This window comes from Trematomus bernacchii, unplaced genomic scaffold (genome assembly GCF_902827165.1).
Source record: "Trematomus bernacchii unplaced genomic scaffold, fTreBer1.1, whole genome shotgun sequence".
Lineage (NCBI taxonomy): Eukaryota > Metazoa > Chordata > Actinopteri > Perciformes > Nototheniidae > Trematomus > Trematomus bernacchii.
The window spans coordinates 969,212-989,421 of record NW_022987616.1 but is presented as its reverse complement, the minus strand read 5'-3'; the positions used below and the strand labels follow the sequence as shown (position 1 = coordinate 989,421).

The window sequence follows — 20,210 nt, the reverse complement described above, 5'->3', positions numbered from 1 at the left end:
ACACACTCCACATAATAACTTTTTATTTATTTATAACATTTGAACAACAAAACACTTTCTGTATTAGCTAAGCCTTTGTTACAGAGACTGTTTCACTTCTAAGGCTACTTCACACACTGTTGCTGCAGGTCTATCTAGCCACTTGGACAACACATTTTCTCTTTTCTGTTTTGTCTTTTATCTTCTTTTTCATAATATAATTTGTGTCTGCATGACAACCTTCTCCTCTGTAGAAAAGGTCAAAAAGTGAGTCTTTCCATTTATGTTAAATTTGTCTTTCTGAATCCTCTTAAATCTATTGTGGTTTTTAACCCCATTAACAGTTTTATGTAAGTCAAAATGAATTGTCTTTGACTGTGAGGGGCTCACAACAAAGCATAATGATTCTGTGTATATTCCCAATTATCTGTTGGCTAGCTTATGCATATACATTATATCGTCTAAACATGAAAAGCCTGACAAATGTGGATGTGGGCTGCTTCATAAAAAGTAGTAGCCCTTTATGAATTGAGTGTCTTGCTAGGAAAATACTTAAGTGGGTCAAATGTTTGGAAAAACAGAGCTTGAGAAGAAGTACAGTGCTACTACCACACACTAGGTAGGATAATACAAACGATAATTAGTTGTTAAATGATTTATGTGGGGTTCTATTCTTTTTTTGGAAGGATTATAATGACTTGATTGTGCAATGTAAGAGTTGAAAAAGCATATACAATATCAAAATGGTCCTGCGGCTTTGTCTGTCATTGGCTTTTGATCCTACTAATGCACTCTGGGTCATTGAACCCTCTAGCACATGAACACACAAAGTATTTTCTTTCAATGGATAAAGTAAATAAGCATGGTTGTGTATAGTCTGTAGCTCCACTAAGCTTTTATCAAACACTGTTCAACCTACATTTTGATTTCATTAGATGAGCTTGAAGGATGGACTACATTTAAAGAGCCTTTACTAATTCAGTGTCTGTGTAGCATCATGGTCATTTGGTCCTAATCTCCAATATACAAGTATACTTGCAGTACACTAAAATACTAACTAGTGATCTGACCATATCAATGATCCAGGCTACATCAGGACCTAATGCATTTTCTATTATGTGTGTTGAGACTCACAAACTAAAGTAAGGGAAGGAAAATATCTTATTCCAAGATATTTTTCAACCATGATTTTAACTCTAAACTAGGTTTGACTTTAGGACATTACAACATTCATTTTTTATTCAGTATTCATTATCAGTAGAGCTCAATTATTTCATGCTGGTAGAAACAGCAGTTCCCGGAAATATAATTCATCCTGATTAATTTACCAATACTCAAAAATAGCATTGTGTCAAAAAGACGTGGCTATTGTCCTTTAAAGCACACATGTCTGGATCTTCTATAATTACCCTATTGAACCATTCCCTACCGGTCTGGAATCTATTATGTTGTCAACTTAAATTGTTGTTCTTCTGTCAAGCTGAGGGCAATTTTTCATTTCCTTTGCTAAATAACCGCGTAATCTCTCCTCCCTGTGATAGATAATCTTCCTTTAATTTCCATTTTTGCCTTATGTGTCTTAGTAATTACTTAACTACAAAGTGATAAAAGTGATAAAAAAGTTTGCTTTGCTGAAGTGGATTCCTGTCTTTGTGAAGTTGATGAACCCAACGGAAAGGTTTCGACAGATTTTGTGATCTGGAGCTTAAAGTATTCAAAATCAAAGCTAGGACTTCCCTTTCTGTGAATTCTCTCTTAATAGTTCTCAGGGCACTGTTTCAAATGTGCGTTAGTGGAAGTGTACGAGTGTAGTCAGGAGTTAGTGTGGTTTAACCCAAAGTAATTATATTTCAGCATCGAAATATTGAACCAGTTGAGGCCTGAAATTGGTTGTTGCCGGTGTTCCAATTCAGCATACCTATCAATTATGAATATTGGTGATTGAAAATGTTCACTTCTCACTTTGGAAAACTAGCTGACAATTGCTAAACCACTCTTTCTCTGCTCATTTTCTAAACATGCACGGACATCTAGTTTCAGTTTGCTGATGCCATTTATCTTTTTTGTTTTGCTCTAACTTTATGTACTGCTATTCAACCTTGGCTGTATCTTCATTGTGCATGGCTTATTGAGTAAGTGAACTAGTCCTTTATTGCTCTTCAAAAAGGACAGTGAACTGATTGCAGCCCAAGGCTACAGAGTTTTTCATCAAAAATAATTCCGAGATGACTCAGTCTTTTTGTCATGCTGATGGAGATGCCTTTGATTTGATTTGACAAGCACCCAGAGGAGCAATAGCATGATGAATGGTTTGTTGTTTGTCTCATGGACACCTAAGTAGAGCCACATCAAACTCAAAGAAACAGCCTCCTGACACTGCTTTGCTGCATGGATGGCCCCTCTGGAAAGGCTGATATCTGACTGCAATCTTGGTGCTCTGAAAGATTTATAATACTAGTGATTTCAAGTTGTTTGATGATGTTATGGTCTGTTGATTTTATACTTTTATGTTTGCAAGATGAAAGCATGCAAAAGTACAAACATGTCATGGCAGCAGGTACATGCTCTTTCTTCTTTTTGGCACATTTCATTTGAAAATTAAAATGTTTCCTTTTTATACTGTACATATAAACTGGCATTCCCTGCCTTTGTATATTAATTTGAATAGACTGATATAATCAATGATGTTCAGAAATGTGCAGGTTGGTGTTTAAATAGATGCACCACAATGTTATCCCAAATCACTAAGCTTGGAGCACACTATACACATTTTCATTTTCTTAGTTTGACACTGTGTAATTCGCTGCCTGCAAATGACTTGTAAACTCAGCTCATCTGGTTCTGTTGACAACATGGAGATTTTACTGATGAATATGTAAAGTTACTGATTTATCTTTGCACAGAAGTCCTAGACTGCCATGTTCTTGTCTCAGAACATGTTGCGGTATGATTAGTAGTTGCTTGGACCCTGAAATGGGGTCATTCAGTCCAGACTAATGATGACATGACATGGGAACTATTTAAATGTTATTGGGGTCAGTCACAGTGCATTCATGTGTTTGTTCTGACCTTACTGTGTGGTCACTGGTCACAGTTCTTTATATATATTTCTTTAAAAAATAATTAATAGATGCACTGCAGACCAGTCATTACGGTATATAAAAAAACTGCCTCTTGTATTCCTAAGCAAGTTTCTTCGGGATATTGACTCAGACATATGTCTTATTCAAATGTTTACAATGAGAAGCCAAGTACTATTTCCTCTCCCCCAAAACAAACGAGAGAAACGTCAGGCTGACATGAAGTTATCATGGGTAATCATGGGTTCTAGAGATGTCCCGATCCGATCACGTGATCGGGGATCGGAGCCGATCACGTGATTTTCAAAAGATCGGAATCGGGAGAAAAAAATCGGGGATCGGGATTTTTTTTTTTTTTTTTATAAAATATTTTTATTATTTTATTTAATGTTACAAAACTAAAATGACCATGTTCACGTCTTAAAGTCATCCTGAGGCCTTAGTTTTGGTTTAAAATTACACAACATCATGTATGTGTTGCTTCTTTTGGGCTTGTTTTTATAGACCTGGTTGCTTATTTCTCTCAAATCTGGCAACAGAGTGGGCAGGGCGCAGTGTCTAATAGTAGCAGTAAGCTAACAAGAGGCTACGTTCAGCTGGTGACTCGGGAGTCGGGACAGAGAAAATGTCAGGAGTTTGGAAGTATTATAAAATTGAAAGCGAAGGCAGTGTAACAGCCAGATGCAATGTTTGCAAGGCGGAGGTTCCGCGTGGTGGAAAGAACAGAGCTACGTTCAACACGACCAATCTAATACGCCACCTGAGAAACAAACACCAACAACAACACAACGAGTACACAGCGGCCATTCAGGTAACGGCACTGAAACAACCGACACTTTCAGAGACTTTTAAAAGGAAAGAGAAGCTGCCCCAGAACAGTGAAAAGGCCAAAAAAAGAACAGCCAAGATAGCTGAATTCATCGCGTTGGATGACCAGCCGTTATCTGTTACCTTTTTTTTCTCTTAATGCATTGCATAAAGATCGGATCGGGAAAAATCGGTATCGGCAGATTGTCAAAATCAAATGATCGGAATCGGATCGGGAGCAAAAAAAGGTGATCGGGACATCCCTAGGTTCCTTCTCCTCTTGCTATGGTATGAGTTACAGTACATTGATAACAGATGGAATTCTGCTCCTTCTTTGTTTTCTGTGAAGATGGTGACTTACTACTGAAAGGCCAGCCATCTCACAACCTATGATTAGGGATCAGTTATGCCTGAGGCTAGGAGACTGCAAATAGCATATGCTTCCTGCAAGCAGATCCTCACTTCTCCAAAGCATGTGCCAGATATGATTAAGATGAATGAATGGAAATGCATTTGACTGCATTTAATTAGAATTATGTTTATTGGACATGTTTTTTTTCTACTGGCATTATAGAAGAGTGCTATTTCTAAATGCTTACCTTTCTCTGAGGAGAATGTCTTTGATTATTGTGCATCCCGCTTTTATGTATTTGCTGTTGTCTAGGCCTACCTGGCATAACTCTTGAAATAGTTCACAGTTTACTGTAAGCATCTGTACAGAGATTTACTGGAGATTGCAATGGGTTTTGGTTTTAAATTCCTGTTATCAAAGAAAGAAAGTGACTGGTATTGTCAGAACTCAGTAGATTTTCTTTGCAGGCTGTCTTGCAGTGGGTGTTGGGTATCTTAGATCACATTACACCATAGAGTCTGCTGGCTGTTGTACCTCTGATAGAGCAAGACCTCTGAGAGGTTTGTGTATACTAATGAATTTGAATACTTTCACAGGCCAAGGCTATGTAAACATCCTCATTTTACAGCCGTCATACATGGTAACCTTTTTACAAATTCATGTTGTTCTGTAACGTGTTAATGGCGTGCTGCAGAGAGTGTGGGTGTGTAAGTGTACCTATGTTTCCGTGTATGTGCAGGTTTAGGTGAATGATCTGGTTGAGCCGGTTCCTTACTCTCAGTGTCTGTCATCCTAACAGATTTCCCAGGAACCTTCCTCTTTGCCAATGCCCTAGGCACTTAAACTTTCATCACCTCGTTTCAGTCTGTTTCCCCGGTTTACCCTTGAAATTATCCTACCTGATTGGTCAGAGTTGATCTAGTGCAACATTCTAATTATTCCTTAGTTATTTATTGTTTGTCCAAATCTGCCTTCTTATGCTGATCGTATGAGTCAAAGAGCATAAAAGCCTGCATATTCAACTTTATGTCCGTCAGATTGTATAACAAATCGTTTCAGAATAGGCTTTGGCAATCCTACAGCAATCCTGTGCTGTCATCAGCTTACTTTCCCAAACCCGCGTAAAATTTTAAGTAATGACGTGTTGATTGAAATCTCCTAACCTTGGGGTGATTTGAAAACCAGACACTACTAGGGTCTGCACCCCTTCATCCTCACTTACAGACCACATGCTGCACCCTAGCCCCCCTCCTTTTCACTCGTACCACAAGCCTTCAACTGTGGTGGTCCTAAAGTAAGATTGATGGGCTCTACTCCATCACTCTCTGACTTTAATGAGAACAGCCTCAGTAACGGTATTGGACAGAGGGAAAGGAGGGGCAGTCAAAGAGATACAATGCCACTTTACATCACCTTGCATCTAAGACTGAACCACAGTGATGTCGGAAAACTGATAGGATAGTGAATATTCATTTATTGCCATTTGTTTCTTTTTGCTGCCTCATGTCATGATGACACATCATAGAGAGGAGAAAACACCAAAATAAAAATATGGAATAAAAAATAGTGCAGGAACAACACCATGAAGAAAAGTGCTGTGATTGAAAAATGTCTCCACATTCTTCACACTTGAAGCTCTAAGCTTGTTTGAATCGACCCTCCTGGTTATTGTCATCTTAGTGGCACCTTTTCTTCATGCACAGCAGAGAGAATGAGATGTATTGAGGTTGCATTGCGTTACAGTCTTGTTTCAGGTATCAGCAAGTTCTGAAATTACCATGTGTGTGTGTTGTGTGAGAAAATGTCCTCTCTCCCTGGTGTAATTGTGTCCCTAATTCACTCGTCGATAAACACTGAGCTCATTACATTTAACCTTGCAGCACAGCCTCCGGTGCTTTCTTTCAACAGCTTTTTTATTCTCTCTTAAACTACTTTTCCTCTCTTCACCTTCCTTTGCTGTCTCCCCTCCTTCTCTTCATCTCTTTTTTTAGACTCTCCCTCTTGTTTCCTGTAATTAGTTTTCTCCTCTCTTCCCCTGCTTTTATCCTTTTGTTTTCTTCTTCCTCTTCTTCTTTTTCTTATTTGGTAGATCATTTGAGATACATGCAAATAACATGATGGATCTGTTAAGGCATGAAAATGATGTGGTGCAAACATTCTGAGGTTTTCAAAGGTTAGTCTATTGGCAGACAGGAGAAAGCAGTGTTTTAGTAGTAAGTGTTAGAGTATTCACAGTGTGAAGAGATGACATACTCAATATTGTCAACTTCATATGTTCCTGCTGGCGCTCCTGTGGAGAAGTGATGAAACCAACAGGAGCACAGTATTTCTGCTGTGTGTGGGTAGACTGAAAGTTACACTTTTTAATTCTGTTTGGAATACTCAGTTGACAACATTGGGTAATCCGATTTTGAATATTATGAAGACAAGGTGTTTTGTTGGATGATATATAGACTCTGTGACCGCGATTTACGGATTGTCCCTTTGTGTTTGCAGCAAAAGTGTGCGGCTGTTCTTTCGTTCTGGAGACAAATCATGTCTCCAGTTTTCTGCCTGTATAGACTTAGTAGGTCATGACCTAGCTTCAATAATGCTGTATTCCAGCATTTCTACACAACTATACAATTAATCCAAACAAGTGACAATAATGCAGGAAGTCTTTTTCCATGACCCTATGCAAAGAAACGCGCCTGCACACATGCACTAGCAGGCTGCTGACGGTGTGTGTGAGCCTTGCGTTTCTGACAGCTCTTGGCTTTGAATGCTGTTGCTGCCAAGCTTCAATACAGTGAACAGAAAAACAGCCAAGTGGCTAAGTGGCCATGTGTGTTTCTTCCTGACGCTGCTCTTAGAGTTGACACACTAAGTTGCAGAAGCAGATTGCATTCATTTGAAATAAAATAATAACTGCCTGTTACTAAAAAGTAGTGACTTATTTTCTCATGATTTTGGGAAAAATGGTCATGACTCAAAGATAATTATCCCATAATTCTTAATGATCACATTCAATCTGTTTGATTTCCTGACATCTCAAACCAAGCCTGAAGTGAAACTGGATTGAATGAAGTTGCTGTGTCATGTTGGCCCTCATCTCTACCCAGATTTATTGAGATTCGTATGTCAGAATTCTAACATAATGAAATCATAATCATGAGAAATTGGGCTTGGATAATACAAATGCAATATGCTCAGCCACCTGTGAATCATTTTCAGAAGGAAGAAGTGACATGCTCAGCAAACCTTTGTCTGGATTAATGATGGATACAAATCCTATGCAATGTTTGCATAGTAAATGTAAGCATATTCATTATCATATGACAGTAGACAGCACTATAGGAGAATACTTTGATACTTAACATGATAAATGCTCAAGCAGATTAAACGCACAATAACATGTAGTATTGACACATTAGGTAGCACATTAACCCAGGATAAAAAACCAAGGGAGACACGCCATTATGTGGTGATAATCCTGACCTGGATTTCAAGTTATTGATCTAGATAACGTCATGCTTTTATCTGTGTTTGCATGACACATCATTTGGCTGTCTTCTAAATTGTAGAACAAACAGAAAGTAAACTCAACAGCTCTTGGCTGCTTGTCAGTATGGGTTCTGATAATATTCCATCAACACAGTCATTACACAACTTCAAATTACAAAATCATAGAGGGGAAGAAGAAATAGGCTATGCTTATAAGTATCAGATGAGAAGGTTGTTTAGGTTTATAGCTTTGATCTTTTAAGGCTTTGCTGCAGCTCACTCACCTGAACATTATTTGAACATACAGCCCTTTGAAATGAGTCGCATATGCAACTGCTGCATCACAGCACTCTCCTGAAATTGTAAACCCTATCAGTTTGAACTATGTTTAAATATAATAGTGTATGTTTAATAGAGACACATCGTTTGGCTGATACAGAGTGATATACATAGAATATAGATTCATGTTCAATCTGATCTGGCATGTTTACATTTCTGGGGGTTTTAGCTCAGCGTCTTCATGTCCAGGAAAGAAGCTCTGAAATCTTCTTGACAAAAAAGAAATCAAACCCAAAAGTCAAGCTATAGACAAATATGTGTTTTATGGTTTGGGACTGAGTGCTGCAGAGTGTATTTTTCGACCAAGTCTCGTCAATTTCCTGTTATTACATTCTGTGCATGTAGTGCATACAGGATAGTGATACTGTTTTTATTTGTTAAACTCTTCATCTGGATCTGTTTGAGACGATTGAATTTCCCTTACTTTGTTTGAATACAACTCACAGATGTAAAATCAGATATGACCGCATATGGCTGCAAGGTGATGGACTTACTATGTTTTCCTTTCTTGCTTTTTTTCTCCATCCATCTCAATTATATAACTCTTTAAAAAAGGAGAACTTACTTTCTCACCTGAAGGGATTCTCCAGCTCGGTCTATGATTCTCTGGCTTGCTTTTCTTCATTGACTAGATCGGTTAAGCTGTTTTTAAATGCCTGAGTCAGAGGTCATTGTGCTTATAATGACAGTTCTCTGTTGTGTGAAGCACTGGGCTCACCTAATGTAGAAAGCTTCTCAAATTACATAATGCAGGCTCCTCGGCGGAAAAATACATTGAAAACATGGGACTGAAGAGGGCCACTGCTGTAAAGTACTATTGTGTACACCATTAGCTATGTAACACAGTGTACTGATGCTATCAATTATCATCAAACAATCTTTTTCCTTAAAATGTCCTTAGAATCATTTCATCTTGTGTGCAACTATGATCAGACAGTTTTCCAGTTATGATAAGAACAATGTGGGAAAAGCATGCATGCCTTGAAGATGATTAGTTGTGGATAGTATGTTTAGTAAAATGTACCTTTACTAAGTGCGCTTCATTCTTTTTTGTCCAGCAGTCATGAGAACATACACAAAAGACCCAGATCCTCCAGAGACTTATTACTGTCAAGAGAGCTGTTACATCTAGGCTCGAATTGAAATATGATAGCCCTTATGGCACAATGCTTCCACTTCCACTTTGTCAGTTCTTGTCAAAGCAATCACTTATTATCACCAGCTATTGGATGTTTTTGGTGAACAGAGCTCTGCTTGAGAATAGGAAAGATATAGCCTCAGGGTACACAGCAACACACACTCCTCACAGACACACATCTGGACTGTCTAGTCTTTCTCTTTAGACAGCTTTCTTTCCCATTGTTTACATCTCATGTATTTTTGACTCCATCACTTCACTGTGAGTTTCAGACGTCAATGTTTTTTTGCTAGTGATCCTTTATAAAGGAGCTTTCATCTTTTTCTCCTTGCCTCCACTTTATGACTTCATTGACTTGTCCAAATGAAAGTTGTTGCCATGGATATCTAGACCTTGTGGCGCAACGGTAGCGCGTCTGACTCCAGATCAGAAGGTTGCGTGTTCAAATCACGTCAGGGTCAGTTGTTTTCAAGGCCTTTAGTGTTCAGAGGCCTAGGAGTTCAACAAAAAAACAAAAAAAGGTGTTAGTCCGGTAAAGGAGATAATGAGGGTCAGTGGTTAGTGTCATGGTCATTCATGTTGCCATTTACACCGGCTGCTCTGATATCTGTGTTTATGTTTCCACAGAGGAGCTGTAAACAATTTTTTCTTCCTTGACGGACATGCATAGTGTGACTGAGCTGCACAAGTTGAAACAGAGCTGACCTAACTAATTATTTACAGCATACTCTGTTCAGTATAAATATCATAAACTCTGAAGTAAATACACAGTAGAATGTGTTGATATTTAGATTGATCTCCAAAGTTGCCAATAATTGCAAAGTTTGTTGCCATTAGGGTAAGCAACAAAAACACTATTTTAATGATATGACAAGGAGTTTTTAACTGGTGAGGAAACTGCCTTAATACAGATGCTTCAGAGAGAACAATTACTACTATTTCTATATCACCAATTGAGTAGTACATTTACCAGTTTAAACACACGCACCCACAAAAGTGTGAGGTGTGTGTGAGAGGGTTTTATGATCACGGACAGTTGATTCTTCACAAACCACGACCAGCACACTCCTTTGTACACGTCAGGGTTTTTGGACTGGCCATGTTCTGTGAGATCACATTAAAGTGACGTTAATATGAATCTCTAATATTGCCACTATGGACATTTAGTAATATTAAGATATGACTTTAGGTCATCCATGGCCAAGATATATGTCGGTATTAAACTATATCGACACAATGACGTTGGATTTGTATTTTCCCTACATGGCAAAAAGCAGATGAATAGCCTCGTCTCATATTTTACATTAAAAAATGTGACATTGAGCACTTGATCCTGCATTCTCCCCATCCACAGATAGGATGACAGGAAGAGCTGCTACATCTCCAGAGTTCATTGTTTTCCATAGCTGCTAATTGGATTTCAGTTGCAGTTTGACCAATTTTGAAGATGACCCCTTTGCATTATGTTTCTACTCGAACAGAACAAGAAGTAGTCTACCTAATGATGTTTGTTTCACATTAAGAGCCCAGGCTCCTCCTCCTGCACACACACAAACACAAATCCTAAAACCTCCTGTGACCTCTCTCTGTGTTCCACATCTGCAGCCTGCGAAAGAGCTGTGTGTCGTGACATCTCCCCACTGTGGGTTGTCTGTTCTTGGTGATTCACTCTGTGGTCTGTGTTTCTTTTGGCTCATTCGCAGGTCCCATCTGGCAAGCATAACCTCTGTGCTTATGAAATAATAAACAAAAGTGTGCTGACATTGTGCTGACTGCTGCTTCTATGAGTAGACGGAGAGTTGTGCAGTGCTCAACTAGTTTTACTCAACTTATAGGCACTGCATCAATTCCCAGACCATTAGCATAATCTTGCAGTCAATATTAGACAGTGTTGAGTTGTCTTTGCGAGTTTAAAATGACAGAGATTTAGTATTAATTTCAGCTATTGTGAATATTGGTATGGCGCTTATACAAATCAAATGTTCATATGCTCCAATGAGAATGTTCTCTTTTTATTGTCTCGATCTTGTTGTATATAACCTATATTTTTGCAAATGTTCAAACCTATATAAATATATATATTTGTCATTTTCATATATATGAGAATAAAAATGACATTTTTTCATTGTACTTTACATTATCCACAAAACCGTAACATGCAGATAGGTCTGCACAAAATCTGACTGTTCCTCTTTTTAGTCCAAAGCTGAGCAGATGGCCTGGATGGGACTTCTCCCTTAGGGTCTGAGAATAAAATGTCCTCTTAGTAACATGAGACCCTCACCCTCTGCTTCTGTTGGTTAATTGCTGATAAGCATTTGAAACTGACAGAATCTTTATCGACCCCTTAAGGACATTGTTCTTTTGCTTCTTCCCATTCACACGGAGGTCAGAGATCAGGGTCACATAGATAACGGTGTCCTGCTGTTAGCCTAAGAATCTGTGTTTTGCTAAGGACACTTCAGTAGGGCAGCTAAGACAGAATAATGGCGCTTCTACTGCCCCATTGCCTTGTGTAGCTTACCTGTTCATCAAGCCATAAGGCATTAGTTAGCCATTTAGCCATATTATTTTAACTGAATTGATATTATAACTATGTGTATACCATGCCCTTCATGTTCTTTTTTACATTTGTGGTAGCAAACACATTCATGTTTATAATTGAACGTAGAATTAGACGTAAATCTCTCTAAAGTGCACCCAGCATGTTACTTATGCATTCCTCATGTTCTCGGAAGTCTTTGATGCCCAAGACAGTAAATGTGTGTAAGCTGTGTGTGCATGCATGTGTGTTTAAATCCCTCCCGCTGTTGCTAATGACCACTTGTCTCAGATGGGATGAAACTGGCGAGCGGCCTAACAGGCTACCTGTCCTGGCCCTCCAGACACGTTGCTAATAAACATGCTCATAAAAAGTGACTTTGGGATGAAAGCCAACATGCTATCTGCACTAAAGCACAGACTCTGAGCTGTCCAAATGTCATGGTCCAGTCCTCATTTATACATATTTGTTCCTGACTAATTAAAAGGTACATTTTTATGTCAATTCCGAGCACACATTTTTTGCCATTTATTAAGTTATACATGTTGATAGCTTCTGCCCAATATTGTGGCCATATGTTGACTAAGCTGGTTATTCTTTTAACAAAAGAAAAAAAGACTGTCATGCCTCTTAATCATTGGCACATCCTGTCTGAAGGTTCACTCTTTAATTGGCTTAATGATGTATCATAATGAAAGTACTCAATGCGATTTGTTAGTGAAACCTTCATCGCAGCAGCAGCTCCAGCTCATGCTGAGCCATGAGGCAGCATGTCTGGCCTGTACACACACACACACACACACACACACACACACACACACACACACACACACACACACACACACACACACACACACACACACACACACACACACACACACACACACACGCACACACACACAGAGAGAGAGAGCAGTCAGACCTGTTTTTTTTATCCAGACCAGATGCTCAGCTTTCCACGTTGTGCTTATCACCATCAGGGGTGAGGTGCAGTTGTAGTCCCAGAGAAACAAGATTTAGGAACTACAAATCCCTGACTCAGGCAAACCACACAGCAGGGTGTGGCAGATATTTGGAGGGTCTCTGAGTTGAGAGGCTGCAGGATTTGGCTCTGTGTTTGGTAGGCTGGCCTGTATTACAGCTTGATCCTTTTCTAAGCTATCTGGCACTAATACTGCCACTCATTTAGTCCAATGAGTAGGGGGATGTTAACCCTTTGCCAAAACAAATATACATATTTATTTTTTAGCCTTTAATATGCTACAATCATATCCGTCTTGCAAACAATTAACATTAATCCTTTTTTAAATGTACGTTTCTTTAGACAAGTGAACATTTCTGCCAGTTGGTTGGGAAACTTGAACTTGTTTCCATTAAAAAAAAAGAAGTATGGAGGAAGAATGATTTACTAACAGACTTGGTTCTTTTCAGCTTTGTGAGCAATTTTTTCTTTTTCTAAATATAACATATTGTTTAATGTAACTGGGCCACTGACCCATATATTGTTTATTCAACTGTTGAATGTGCTAAATGAATTATCATGAAGTATTATGTTTATTGGACCAATGAGCAAATGAGCAGGGAAGTTTGAGACTTTTTACATTTGAAGCTGGCCAATTAAATGAGGCGAGCAAATGTTGTAGACATTTGGCAATGTAGGCTGTCCTGAATGCTCACCTTGTATTTTTAAAACTCAACTGATATGCTTTTTCATTTAAAGTCCTCCCTCTGTCAGGATGGGAGATGCATTTTCCTCAGAAACAAAGTTATAACGTTTCATGCATGTCCAATATTAGTATTTGAACCTCCTTACAATCTGTGAAAGTATTTCAGTAATTGATTTGTACTGTTTCTATGCATCATGCTGTGAATTATAGACGTGCTTCTATGGATGATAACATGCAGCAGTACCCCAGTGGTACTCAGTGCATGTGCAGTGAGGTGTCCTATATCTTTTAGTGTTGTAGTCTGCAGGTCCCTTTGGGCAGGCAGAGCATCAATAATGCAGAGACCCTAGAGGTGACTTTGTCTCCGAGGAATATCAGTGTAAGGCTTCATTCACTACACTAGCTCATTACTATGGGCCTACTCAGACAGGCTGGCTTTAGACCACCGTTTGGGACTGCCATTGTCCTGTCTTTAAAAGAGAACTACAGTCAACATTGTAAACTAATCCCAAACTACTATAATCAACTATTTTATCTAACTGACGAGATTAAAATGTACATTTTTTGCTCAACAGACATTTTAGTTTGGTCATAGGAGTGAGTCATTGTTTGTATCAGAGTATATTTCAACAGCATATATAGTGTGTGTGTGTGTGTGTGTGTGTGTGTGTGTGTGTGTGTGTGTGTGTGTGTGTTTTTGTGAAGCCTGTTTTTTGTGAATTTTCAAGCACAGGAAATAGCCGGATGAATTCAAACCTTTGCAAATGTTGAAATCAAATTAGTGTATATACATTTATGACAGCATTTTTTCTTGGTGAGATTTCATATGAAGTGTTTGCGGATGTTTTTTTAATCTTCCTAAAACATACATAGAAAAACGTAAGCTGCACTACATGTGGCCTTGTAGTAGTAGCAGCACTATGCTGATTCTTTCTTCTGCCCTCTATTTTGCATTTATTTTACTTTCACTCCACAGTGAATGTATTTGGCGAGGAGTTAGGGTGTGTGTCTATCCGTGTGTGAGAGAGGGAACAAGAGAGGCAGAACGCTTGTGACACTAGTGTTTGTGACTCACGGGGTGAGCATACACTCCATAAATCACAGGCGTTATTGTGCTGCTGAGTGCACACTTTTAAAGTAGGAGGTTGAGAGGTTGAACTGCTGATTTGAACTAGTGAATCACAGCGAGGTCTGTACTCCGGAGGTCAGAGGTGAAATCCTAATAGTTGTGCGTAAGCTCTTTGATCAGACAGTGAAAGTCTGGAGATGGGGCAGTCCTCTCTACTTAATGAGATCATTATTTTGGTTGTTTGACAAGGTGAAATTAGGTTATGCATTATAGTAATAAACTATTTGTGCACAGTCTTTAAATTAAACTGATCATGCAATCCTCCAGTCGAAACATGTTTTAAGGGGGTTCGATGTATGTCTATAGAAAGGCGATTATGACATTATTGAGATAGCTCATTTGCAATATGTATGCTCTAATTTACAGTGACGCATCTTTCTCCTGAAGTTAGCACACAGCAAGCATGTTCAAGTGCAAAGTATTCTTAGTAGCCAGTGGGCCTTTCCATTTTAAGGTCAATATGTTACAAAAAACCCTCATCTGAAACAAGTTCTTCATATCATAACTTGTTATTTTGTGTGAAATATTGCATTTGATGAATTGAACAGACAACTGACCAAATGTTACAATGTTTTATTCTTTTTTGAAATCAATCAATCTAAGATTAAATAGACGTCAGATGTGAAATTGCCATTAACCGATATTACAAATGATTCCATATCTAAAAAACATTTACATTTCAAGGTGTGTAATCTACTAGATTGATTAAAACTGCACTTGCCTTTAAAACAGTGATAAGATGATGAACACAATATTGTTCTTTGGTGTGTCTCTTGTTGTTTGTTGGATGCTTGCATACTTCCCACATATCACATCCCACTTCTCCCTCTTTCTCCATTTACAGAGCAGAGGTTTTTGATGCCGTCTTTAATCGATTAGATGAATCCATGTTGCCTGGCATCTCTCTTCATTGATTCTGATTCCACTTTCCAGGCGTGTTTAGTGTCCCGACTGCATATATGCAGCATGATTTGTCAGCCTTTAAAAGGTCCTGACCCCGACGTGATTTGAACACGCAACCTTCTGATCTGGAGTCAGACGCGCTACCGTTGCGCCACGAGGTCCTGCTGAAAGCTGACATTTGAGAACAGAATCTCGCCAATCATATTCCCCCTGTGGAAATTGTAGCACTCGTAGGAGCTGAAAGCAATCATAAAACACACAGGCACATGTTCTCTCTTTCTCACACACACACTTTCTCACACTCTCCCCCCAGTTTCCTCGAGGGCAAACGTCTTTGTGTGGTCTTTGACAGGAACAGGTAAACCACTGTGGTACAGAGACACAGATAATAGGGTAAGCTATTGTCTGGGCTTATGTCACAAGTGTGTGTGTATGTCTGTGACACAGAGAACAACCTCTCTGTTATCCCTCACCTTCCACAGTAGATCAGATAAGTTGATACCTGATCAGACAAGGGTGGCGTTCCACAATTCATGAATGAATGAGTAAAGCTGACTGGAAGACAATACACACTGGCACACCCTACATATATTCATACAAAGTCTTTTGTATGTATTTTAGTTCTGTTTTTACATCTCCCCTCAGCTTTTTGTCCCACCCCTATAGGTGGCTCAGATTGTCTATCAAAGCTGTACATTTATTAATCAAATCATTCAGTGCTGCCTCATATCCTCTTAGCTTTTCATTAAACATCTTAAAGCCGTTTTATCAACTCAAGGCAATTACAAGAAAATCAGGTCTGGATATAACAGGAGCCTGTTTGTGTCAAATGCATCCCCCCCCCCCCCCCCCCCCCCCCCCCCTCTGGGAATCCTTATTTTGGTTCAGGCGAGAGGCGACGCCTGTGTAAAGCGTCCAGGTGGTAGTGTCTGATGCAGATGGTCACAAAGCAGGTTCGTCATTTCGTCTTCAGCCCTAAAAGACTGACGTTCCTCAGATGTTTGTATTCTTACGGTTGAATTCCAGCTGTGATAGAAATATCAGAAACGCACAGTAAATGTTCCCACCAATTAGCGGACTTATTCACAAATGAGCCCCAGTATAACACATGCTTTGTACTAGGGAGCTTGCAGCTTATTACATCAGAAATATTCAGACATTTGTGTTTTCACATACAGCTGTTACGGGCAGTGTCTATATCATTTCAGGGTTGCAGTGCTTGCATGAAAGGGGTTACTTCCAGGACTTGAATAGTGATGGGGTGTTAATGTGGTCAGGGTCGGTAAAGCCCTTTCTCTCAGATGACACGTGGTTGCACTTGAGATTATCAACCCTATGGAAGCTGTTTGTAGATCTGATGTGGGTTTTGTGCAAAGAACAATGTATTCAAATATATTATATTTCTGTAGTTATAGAGAAATACAGATTTCAAAGCTAAAAAGCTACATAGGTTACTGTTCAAGAGCCAATCTTACGCAACGCAATGATCTAGTAGAGTGCTGAGCTAACACTTGATCAACTCCACAGCTGTCCTCCCTACCCGCTGTTTCTGTACGCTACAGTATTATAAATGTTTGAATGTCACAATGCACTCTTTGTCCTGAGGATCAGCGCTGTCTTTTTCTTTTCAGTCAATTTGTACTGGCTTCCATACTGCATGTTCAACATTTGATTAAGCCCATATGTGTTCAAATGTAAGCTGATACATTTGATGAAAGTTCTTTTCACTTTTTGGTCCTCTTTACCTGCTAAAAAACTCAAAGATTTTCCATTTTAGCAAAAATGTGCTTCAGATTATTCTTTATTTTACAAAAATTCCACTATAAATAGTTGGATATCTTTCTAAATAAATTCTAGGTTTAATAGGGTGGGGGTCAAATGAGGGGATGAACAATTCTTAATATTTGTATGCAAGTTAAGACCTTGGTATTTACAGTATACACAAAAGCATTCAGCCCTACTGCAACCCAATCCCAGAATTCTTCGCTGATACTCTCATAATGAAGAGTCCTTGAACTGATCATTCTTGGCTCGCTGGAGGCCAAAAACAACAACATTTTAACCAAGGCAAATCTAAACATTCAATGTCGAACTTTCCTTCCATCCCCAGTGAAATTCTGGGATTAAGTTATGGGGCTTAGCCTCTCTCAGACTCATATTTGTTCCTCATAATCCATTCGAGGAACAAGTCGGGATGGGGACCAAGCCAAATCTACATGGGGCGTGTTAACATTTGTACATTTAAAGATTTGTTCCCCTGTTTAATGCTGAGGGTCAGTTTGCGGTAGTAAATCACATATAAATTGTGGTGTCATTTTTTCTTATTTACTAACATGGGGAATAGGTAATTGTTCTTTCTGCTTCCAAATGGCTTGTCTTCAAAACGTCCCAGATAAACTTGCCATCTTTTAATTCCTAATAAGCTCAGGAGGAAGGAAATACCAAACCGTGAATCCCCTCATGATTAAGACCATTTTGCCTGGTGAACCACATTGCAGTTCACTACAACAGAGCCATGCATGAAGGCATGTAACCACAAACCCCAAGACGGCTCAGCTTGGAGGAAAAGAGAAAGGAGGAATATAGAGTGAAAACTCAATACAGACAAACGAGTGGGGAGTTACGTTCTTCACATGGCAAAGGAAAATGAGTCAACTTTTTATTTCTTAATATCTAAAATCCAAATGACACATTGCTTATGTAACTGTTCCATTCAAAACTATACTTCTCTATTAAGGCAACTCTGCATAATTGTTCAAAATTGAGTTCAAACTAGCATAACTAGCTCAGCAACATATTAGACTTCACTCACTGAGTTGATTTAGTACTCTACTTACACTACATGCTGTACCTGAATGCATCAAGTTTGCATGAACGATATTCATATGCTGATGCAAAAAAGAGACGGACAGTTTTTGAAGTGAGCAGAGGAGGGTGGAGGCGTGTCACCTTGTATAGCCTACATTGGAATGTATAAGAACTGATAAATGTAACTTCTCCTGTTGTCCCTTTTATCAAATGTTGCTTTTATACTCCCACAATGTATAAGCCATATGCTTACTTTGCAGGCAATCCAGCAGGGGATTAAAATATTTCCTATTTTATAACTGCTTTGATGATGTCAATCCATATCAACGTCAGAGCCTCTGTGTGCCAGCTAACTGGATCATTATACGAACCCTGTGGTGATCGGATCAGCTGATTCCCAAGGAGACGCAAGCTTCTTATTTCTTTGGCCTGGCATACAACATGTTGTATGGCTTTACTTACATAAGGCTTCACATCCTAAGTCTGTATTGTGCAAATAAGGTTGATCTTATGACAGAGCTAATAGTTTCTTTTGTTGTCTTCCAGGACCCCAGCTACTGGATCCAGGTACACAGGTTGGAACATGGAGATGGAGGCATTTTGGACCTGGATGACATGCTCTGTGATGTGGTGGATGACAAAGATAGGGTGAGTCAATGGAGTAGGTGCATTGGAATTGAGAGAGTGTGTTTGCATATTTCATTTATTTGTATATCTCCCCAAACTGTCCTTTTTGCCACCTCTTCACATGTCCATCTCCTCTTTCTTATGCACAACTAGCTTTGGTTACATCTGAAAGCTGAATACTTGCATAAAGCTTTGGCAGTACTACAGATAGTTTCTCTAACATGTGCTTATGATTGCACCTGTATGCTTTTATGCTCTCATCATGACATTACAGAACACTTAACTACTGCAAACCACCATTTTTCTCTGTTTAATCATTCCCACCTCCTGAAAGCCCTCCTTTGTTTTCATACATGGAGGGTTGAATGATACAGCGTTTTCTTCTGTGTTGCATCAAGGCTCCACTTTGATGTGTGTGTGTGTGAGTGTGTGTATTACTATATTTTCAAGTATGAGAGTGTGTGGGCCAAATCTATGTCAAAAGCAGCATGATATCACACTACCCACCCCACCCACTAGACCAACTGCAAATGATTACCCACAATCCCACTGCATCCTTCCCATGAGAACAGTGCTGACTACACCTGAGTCACTAGCCTTTAGCTTTGATGTTAGGCCAGTTAGTGAGCTGTAACCCCTTTGTGTGTCTTTGTGAGTGGGAAATGAGTTAATGATACATATCACATGTGTCACATAAGGATAGTAGTCTACTATTAACACAAAGTAACCCGGTGTAGTAGGAGTTATCTGAGTCCTTCATCACTTCAAAGATGAAGCCCAACCGGGCCATTAAGATGTATTTCTCGAAAAGTGATGAAACATGTGAGTTTCTATTGAAAGTCTTATCTTTGATTCCGATCACTTTTCTCAGGGTGACTTATGTCTTGAAAAATCTTGTGAAATCTGAAAATACATTAAATCATGCCGTTTCATGTTGTGCATTAGATTTCCCATATTTGATGTCTACGTTTTAAAGTTCAGTGTGCTGTGAATTTTTCAGAATAGTTGGATCTGTTTGATATGCAGGTGCTCTTTGGTTGGCTGTTTGTGTCCATTTGTGCATGAATAAAAAATGATGTGTATGAGAGAAAAGAAGAGTATAGTGCATGTGCTTATAATGAATATGTGGTAGGTGCCATGGTTACACATCAGATGGGATCATTGGTGGGAGCAGCTGTTTTGCACCTGCTGTCTAAAACACCCCTTTTCTTCCTTCTCCTATTTTGAACTCTCCTGTCCTCATCCAACTCCAAGTAGAAAGAAAGAAAGAAAGAAAGAAACACAGAAAGACATTTTAGGAATTATGTTGAAAACCACCTACCATATAAATATGTTTTTCTCCCTATCACTATCTTC

General features: G+C 39.0%; 1 protein-coding gene and 2 non-coding genes across 8 annotated transcripts in view; 2 read left to right on the top strand and 1 right to left on the bottom strand.

Annotated features, from left to right (window-relative positions):
• LOC117483951 (partitioning defective 3 homolog) overlaps nt 1-20,210 on the top strand; it is a 284,671-nt gene that overhangs the window by 10,477 nt on the left and 253,984 nt on the right. For all 6 annotated transcript variants that reach the window (XM_034132308.1, XM_034132309.1, XM_034132305.1 and 3 more), the window contains exon 2: nt 18,774-18,875. In XM_034132308.1, the coding sequence (XP_033988199.1) occupies nt 18,774-18,875 (102 nt within the window). The remainder of the gene's footprint in view (nt 1-18,773; nt 18,876-20,210) is intronic.
• Nucleotides 9,568-9,639, top strand: trnaw-cca. Its single transcript has one exon. It is a non-coding gene; the product is annotated as a tRNA-Trp (tRNA).
• Nucleotides 15,509-15,580, bottom strand: trnaw-cca. Its single transcript has one exon. It is a non-coding gene; the product is annotated as a tRNA-Trp (tRNA).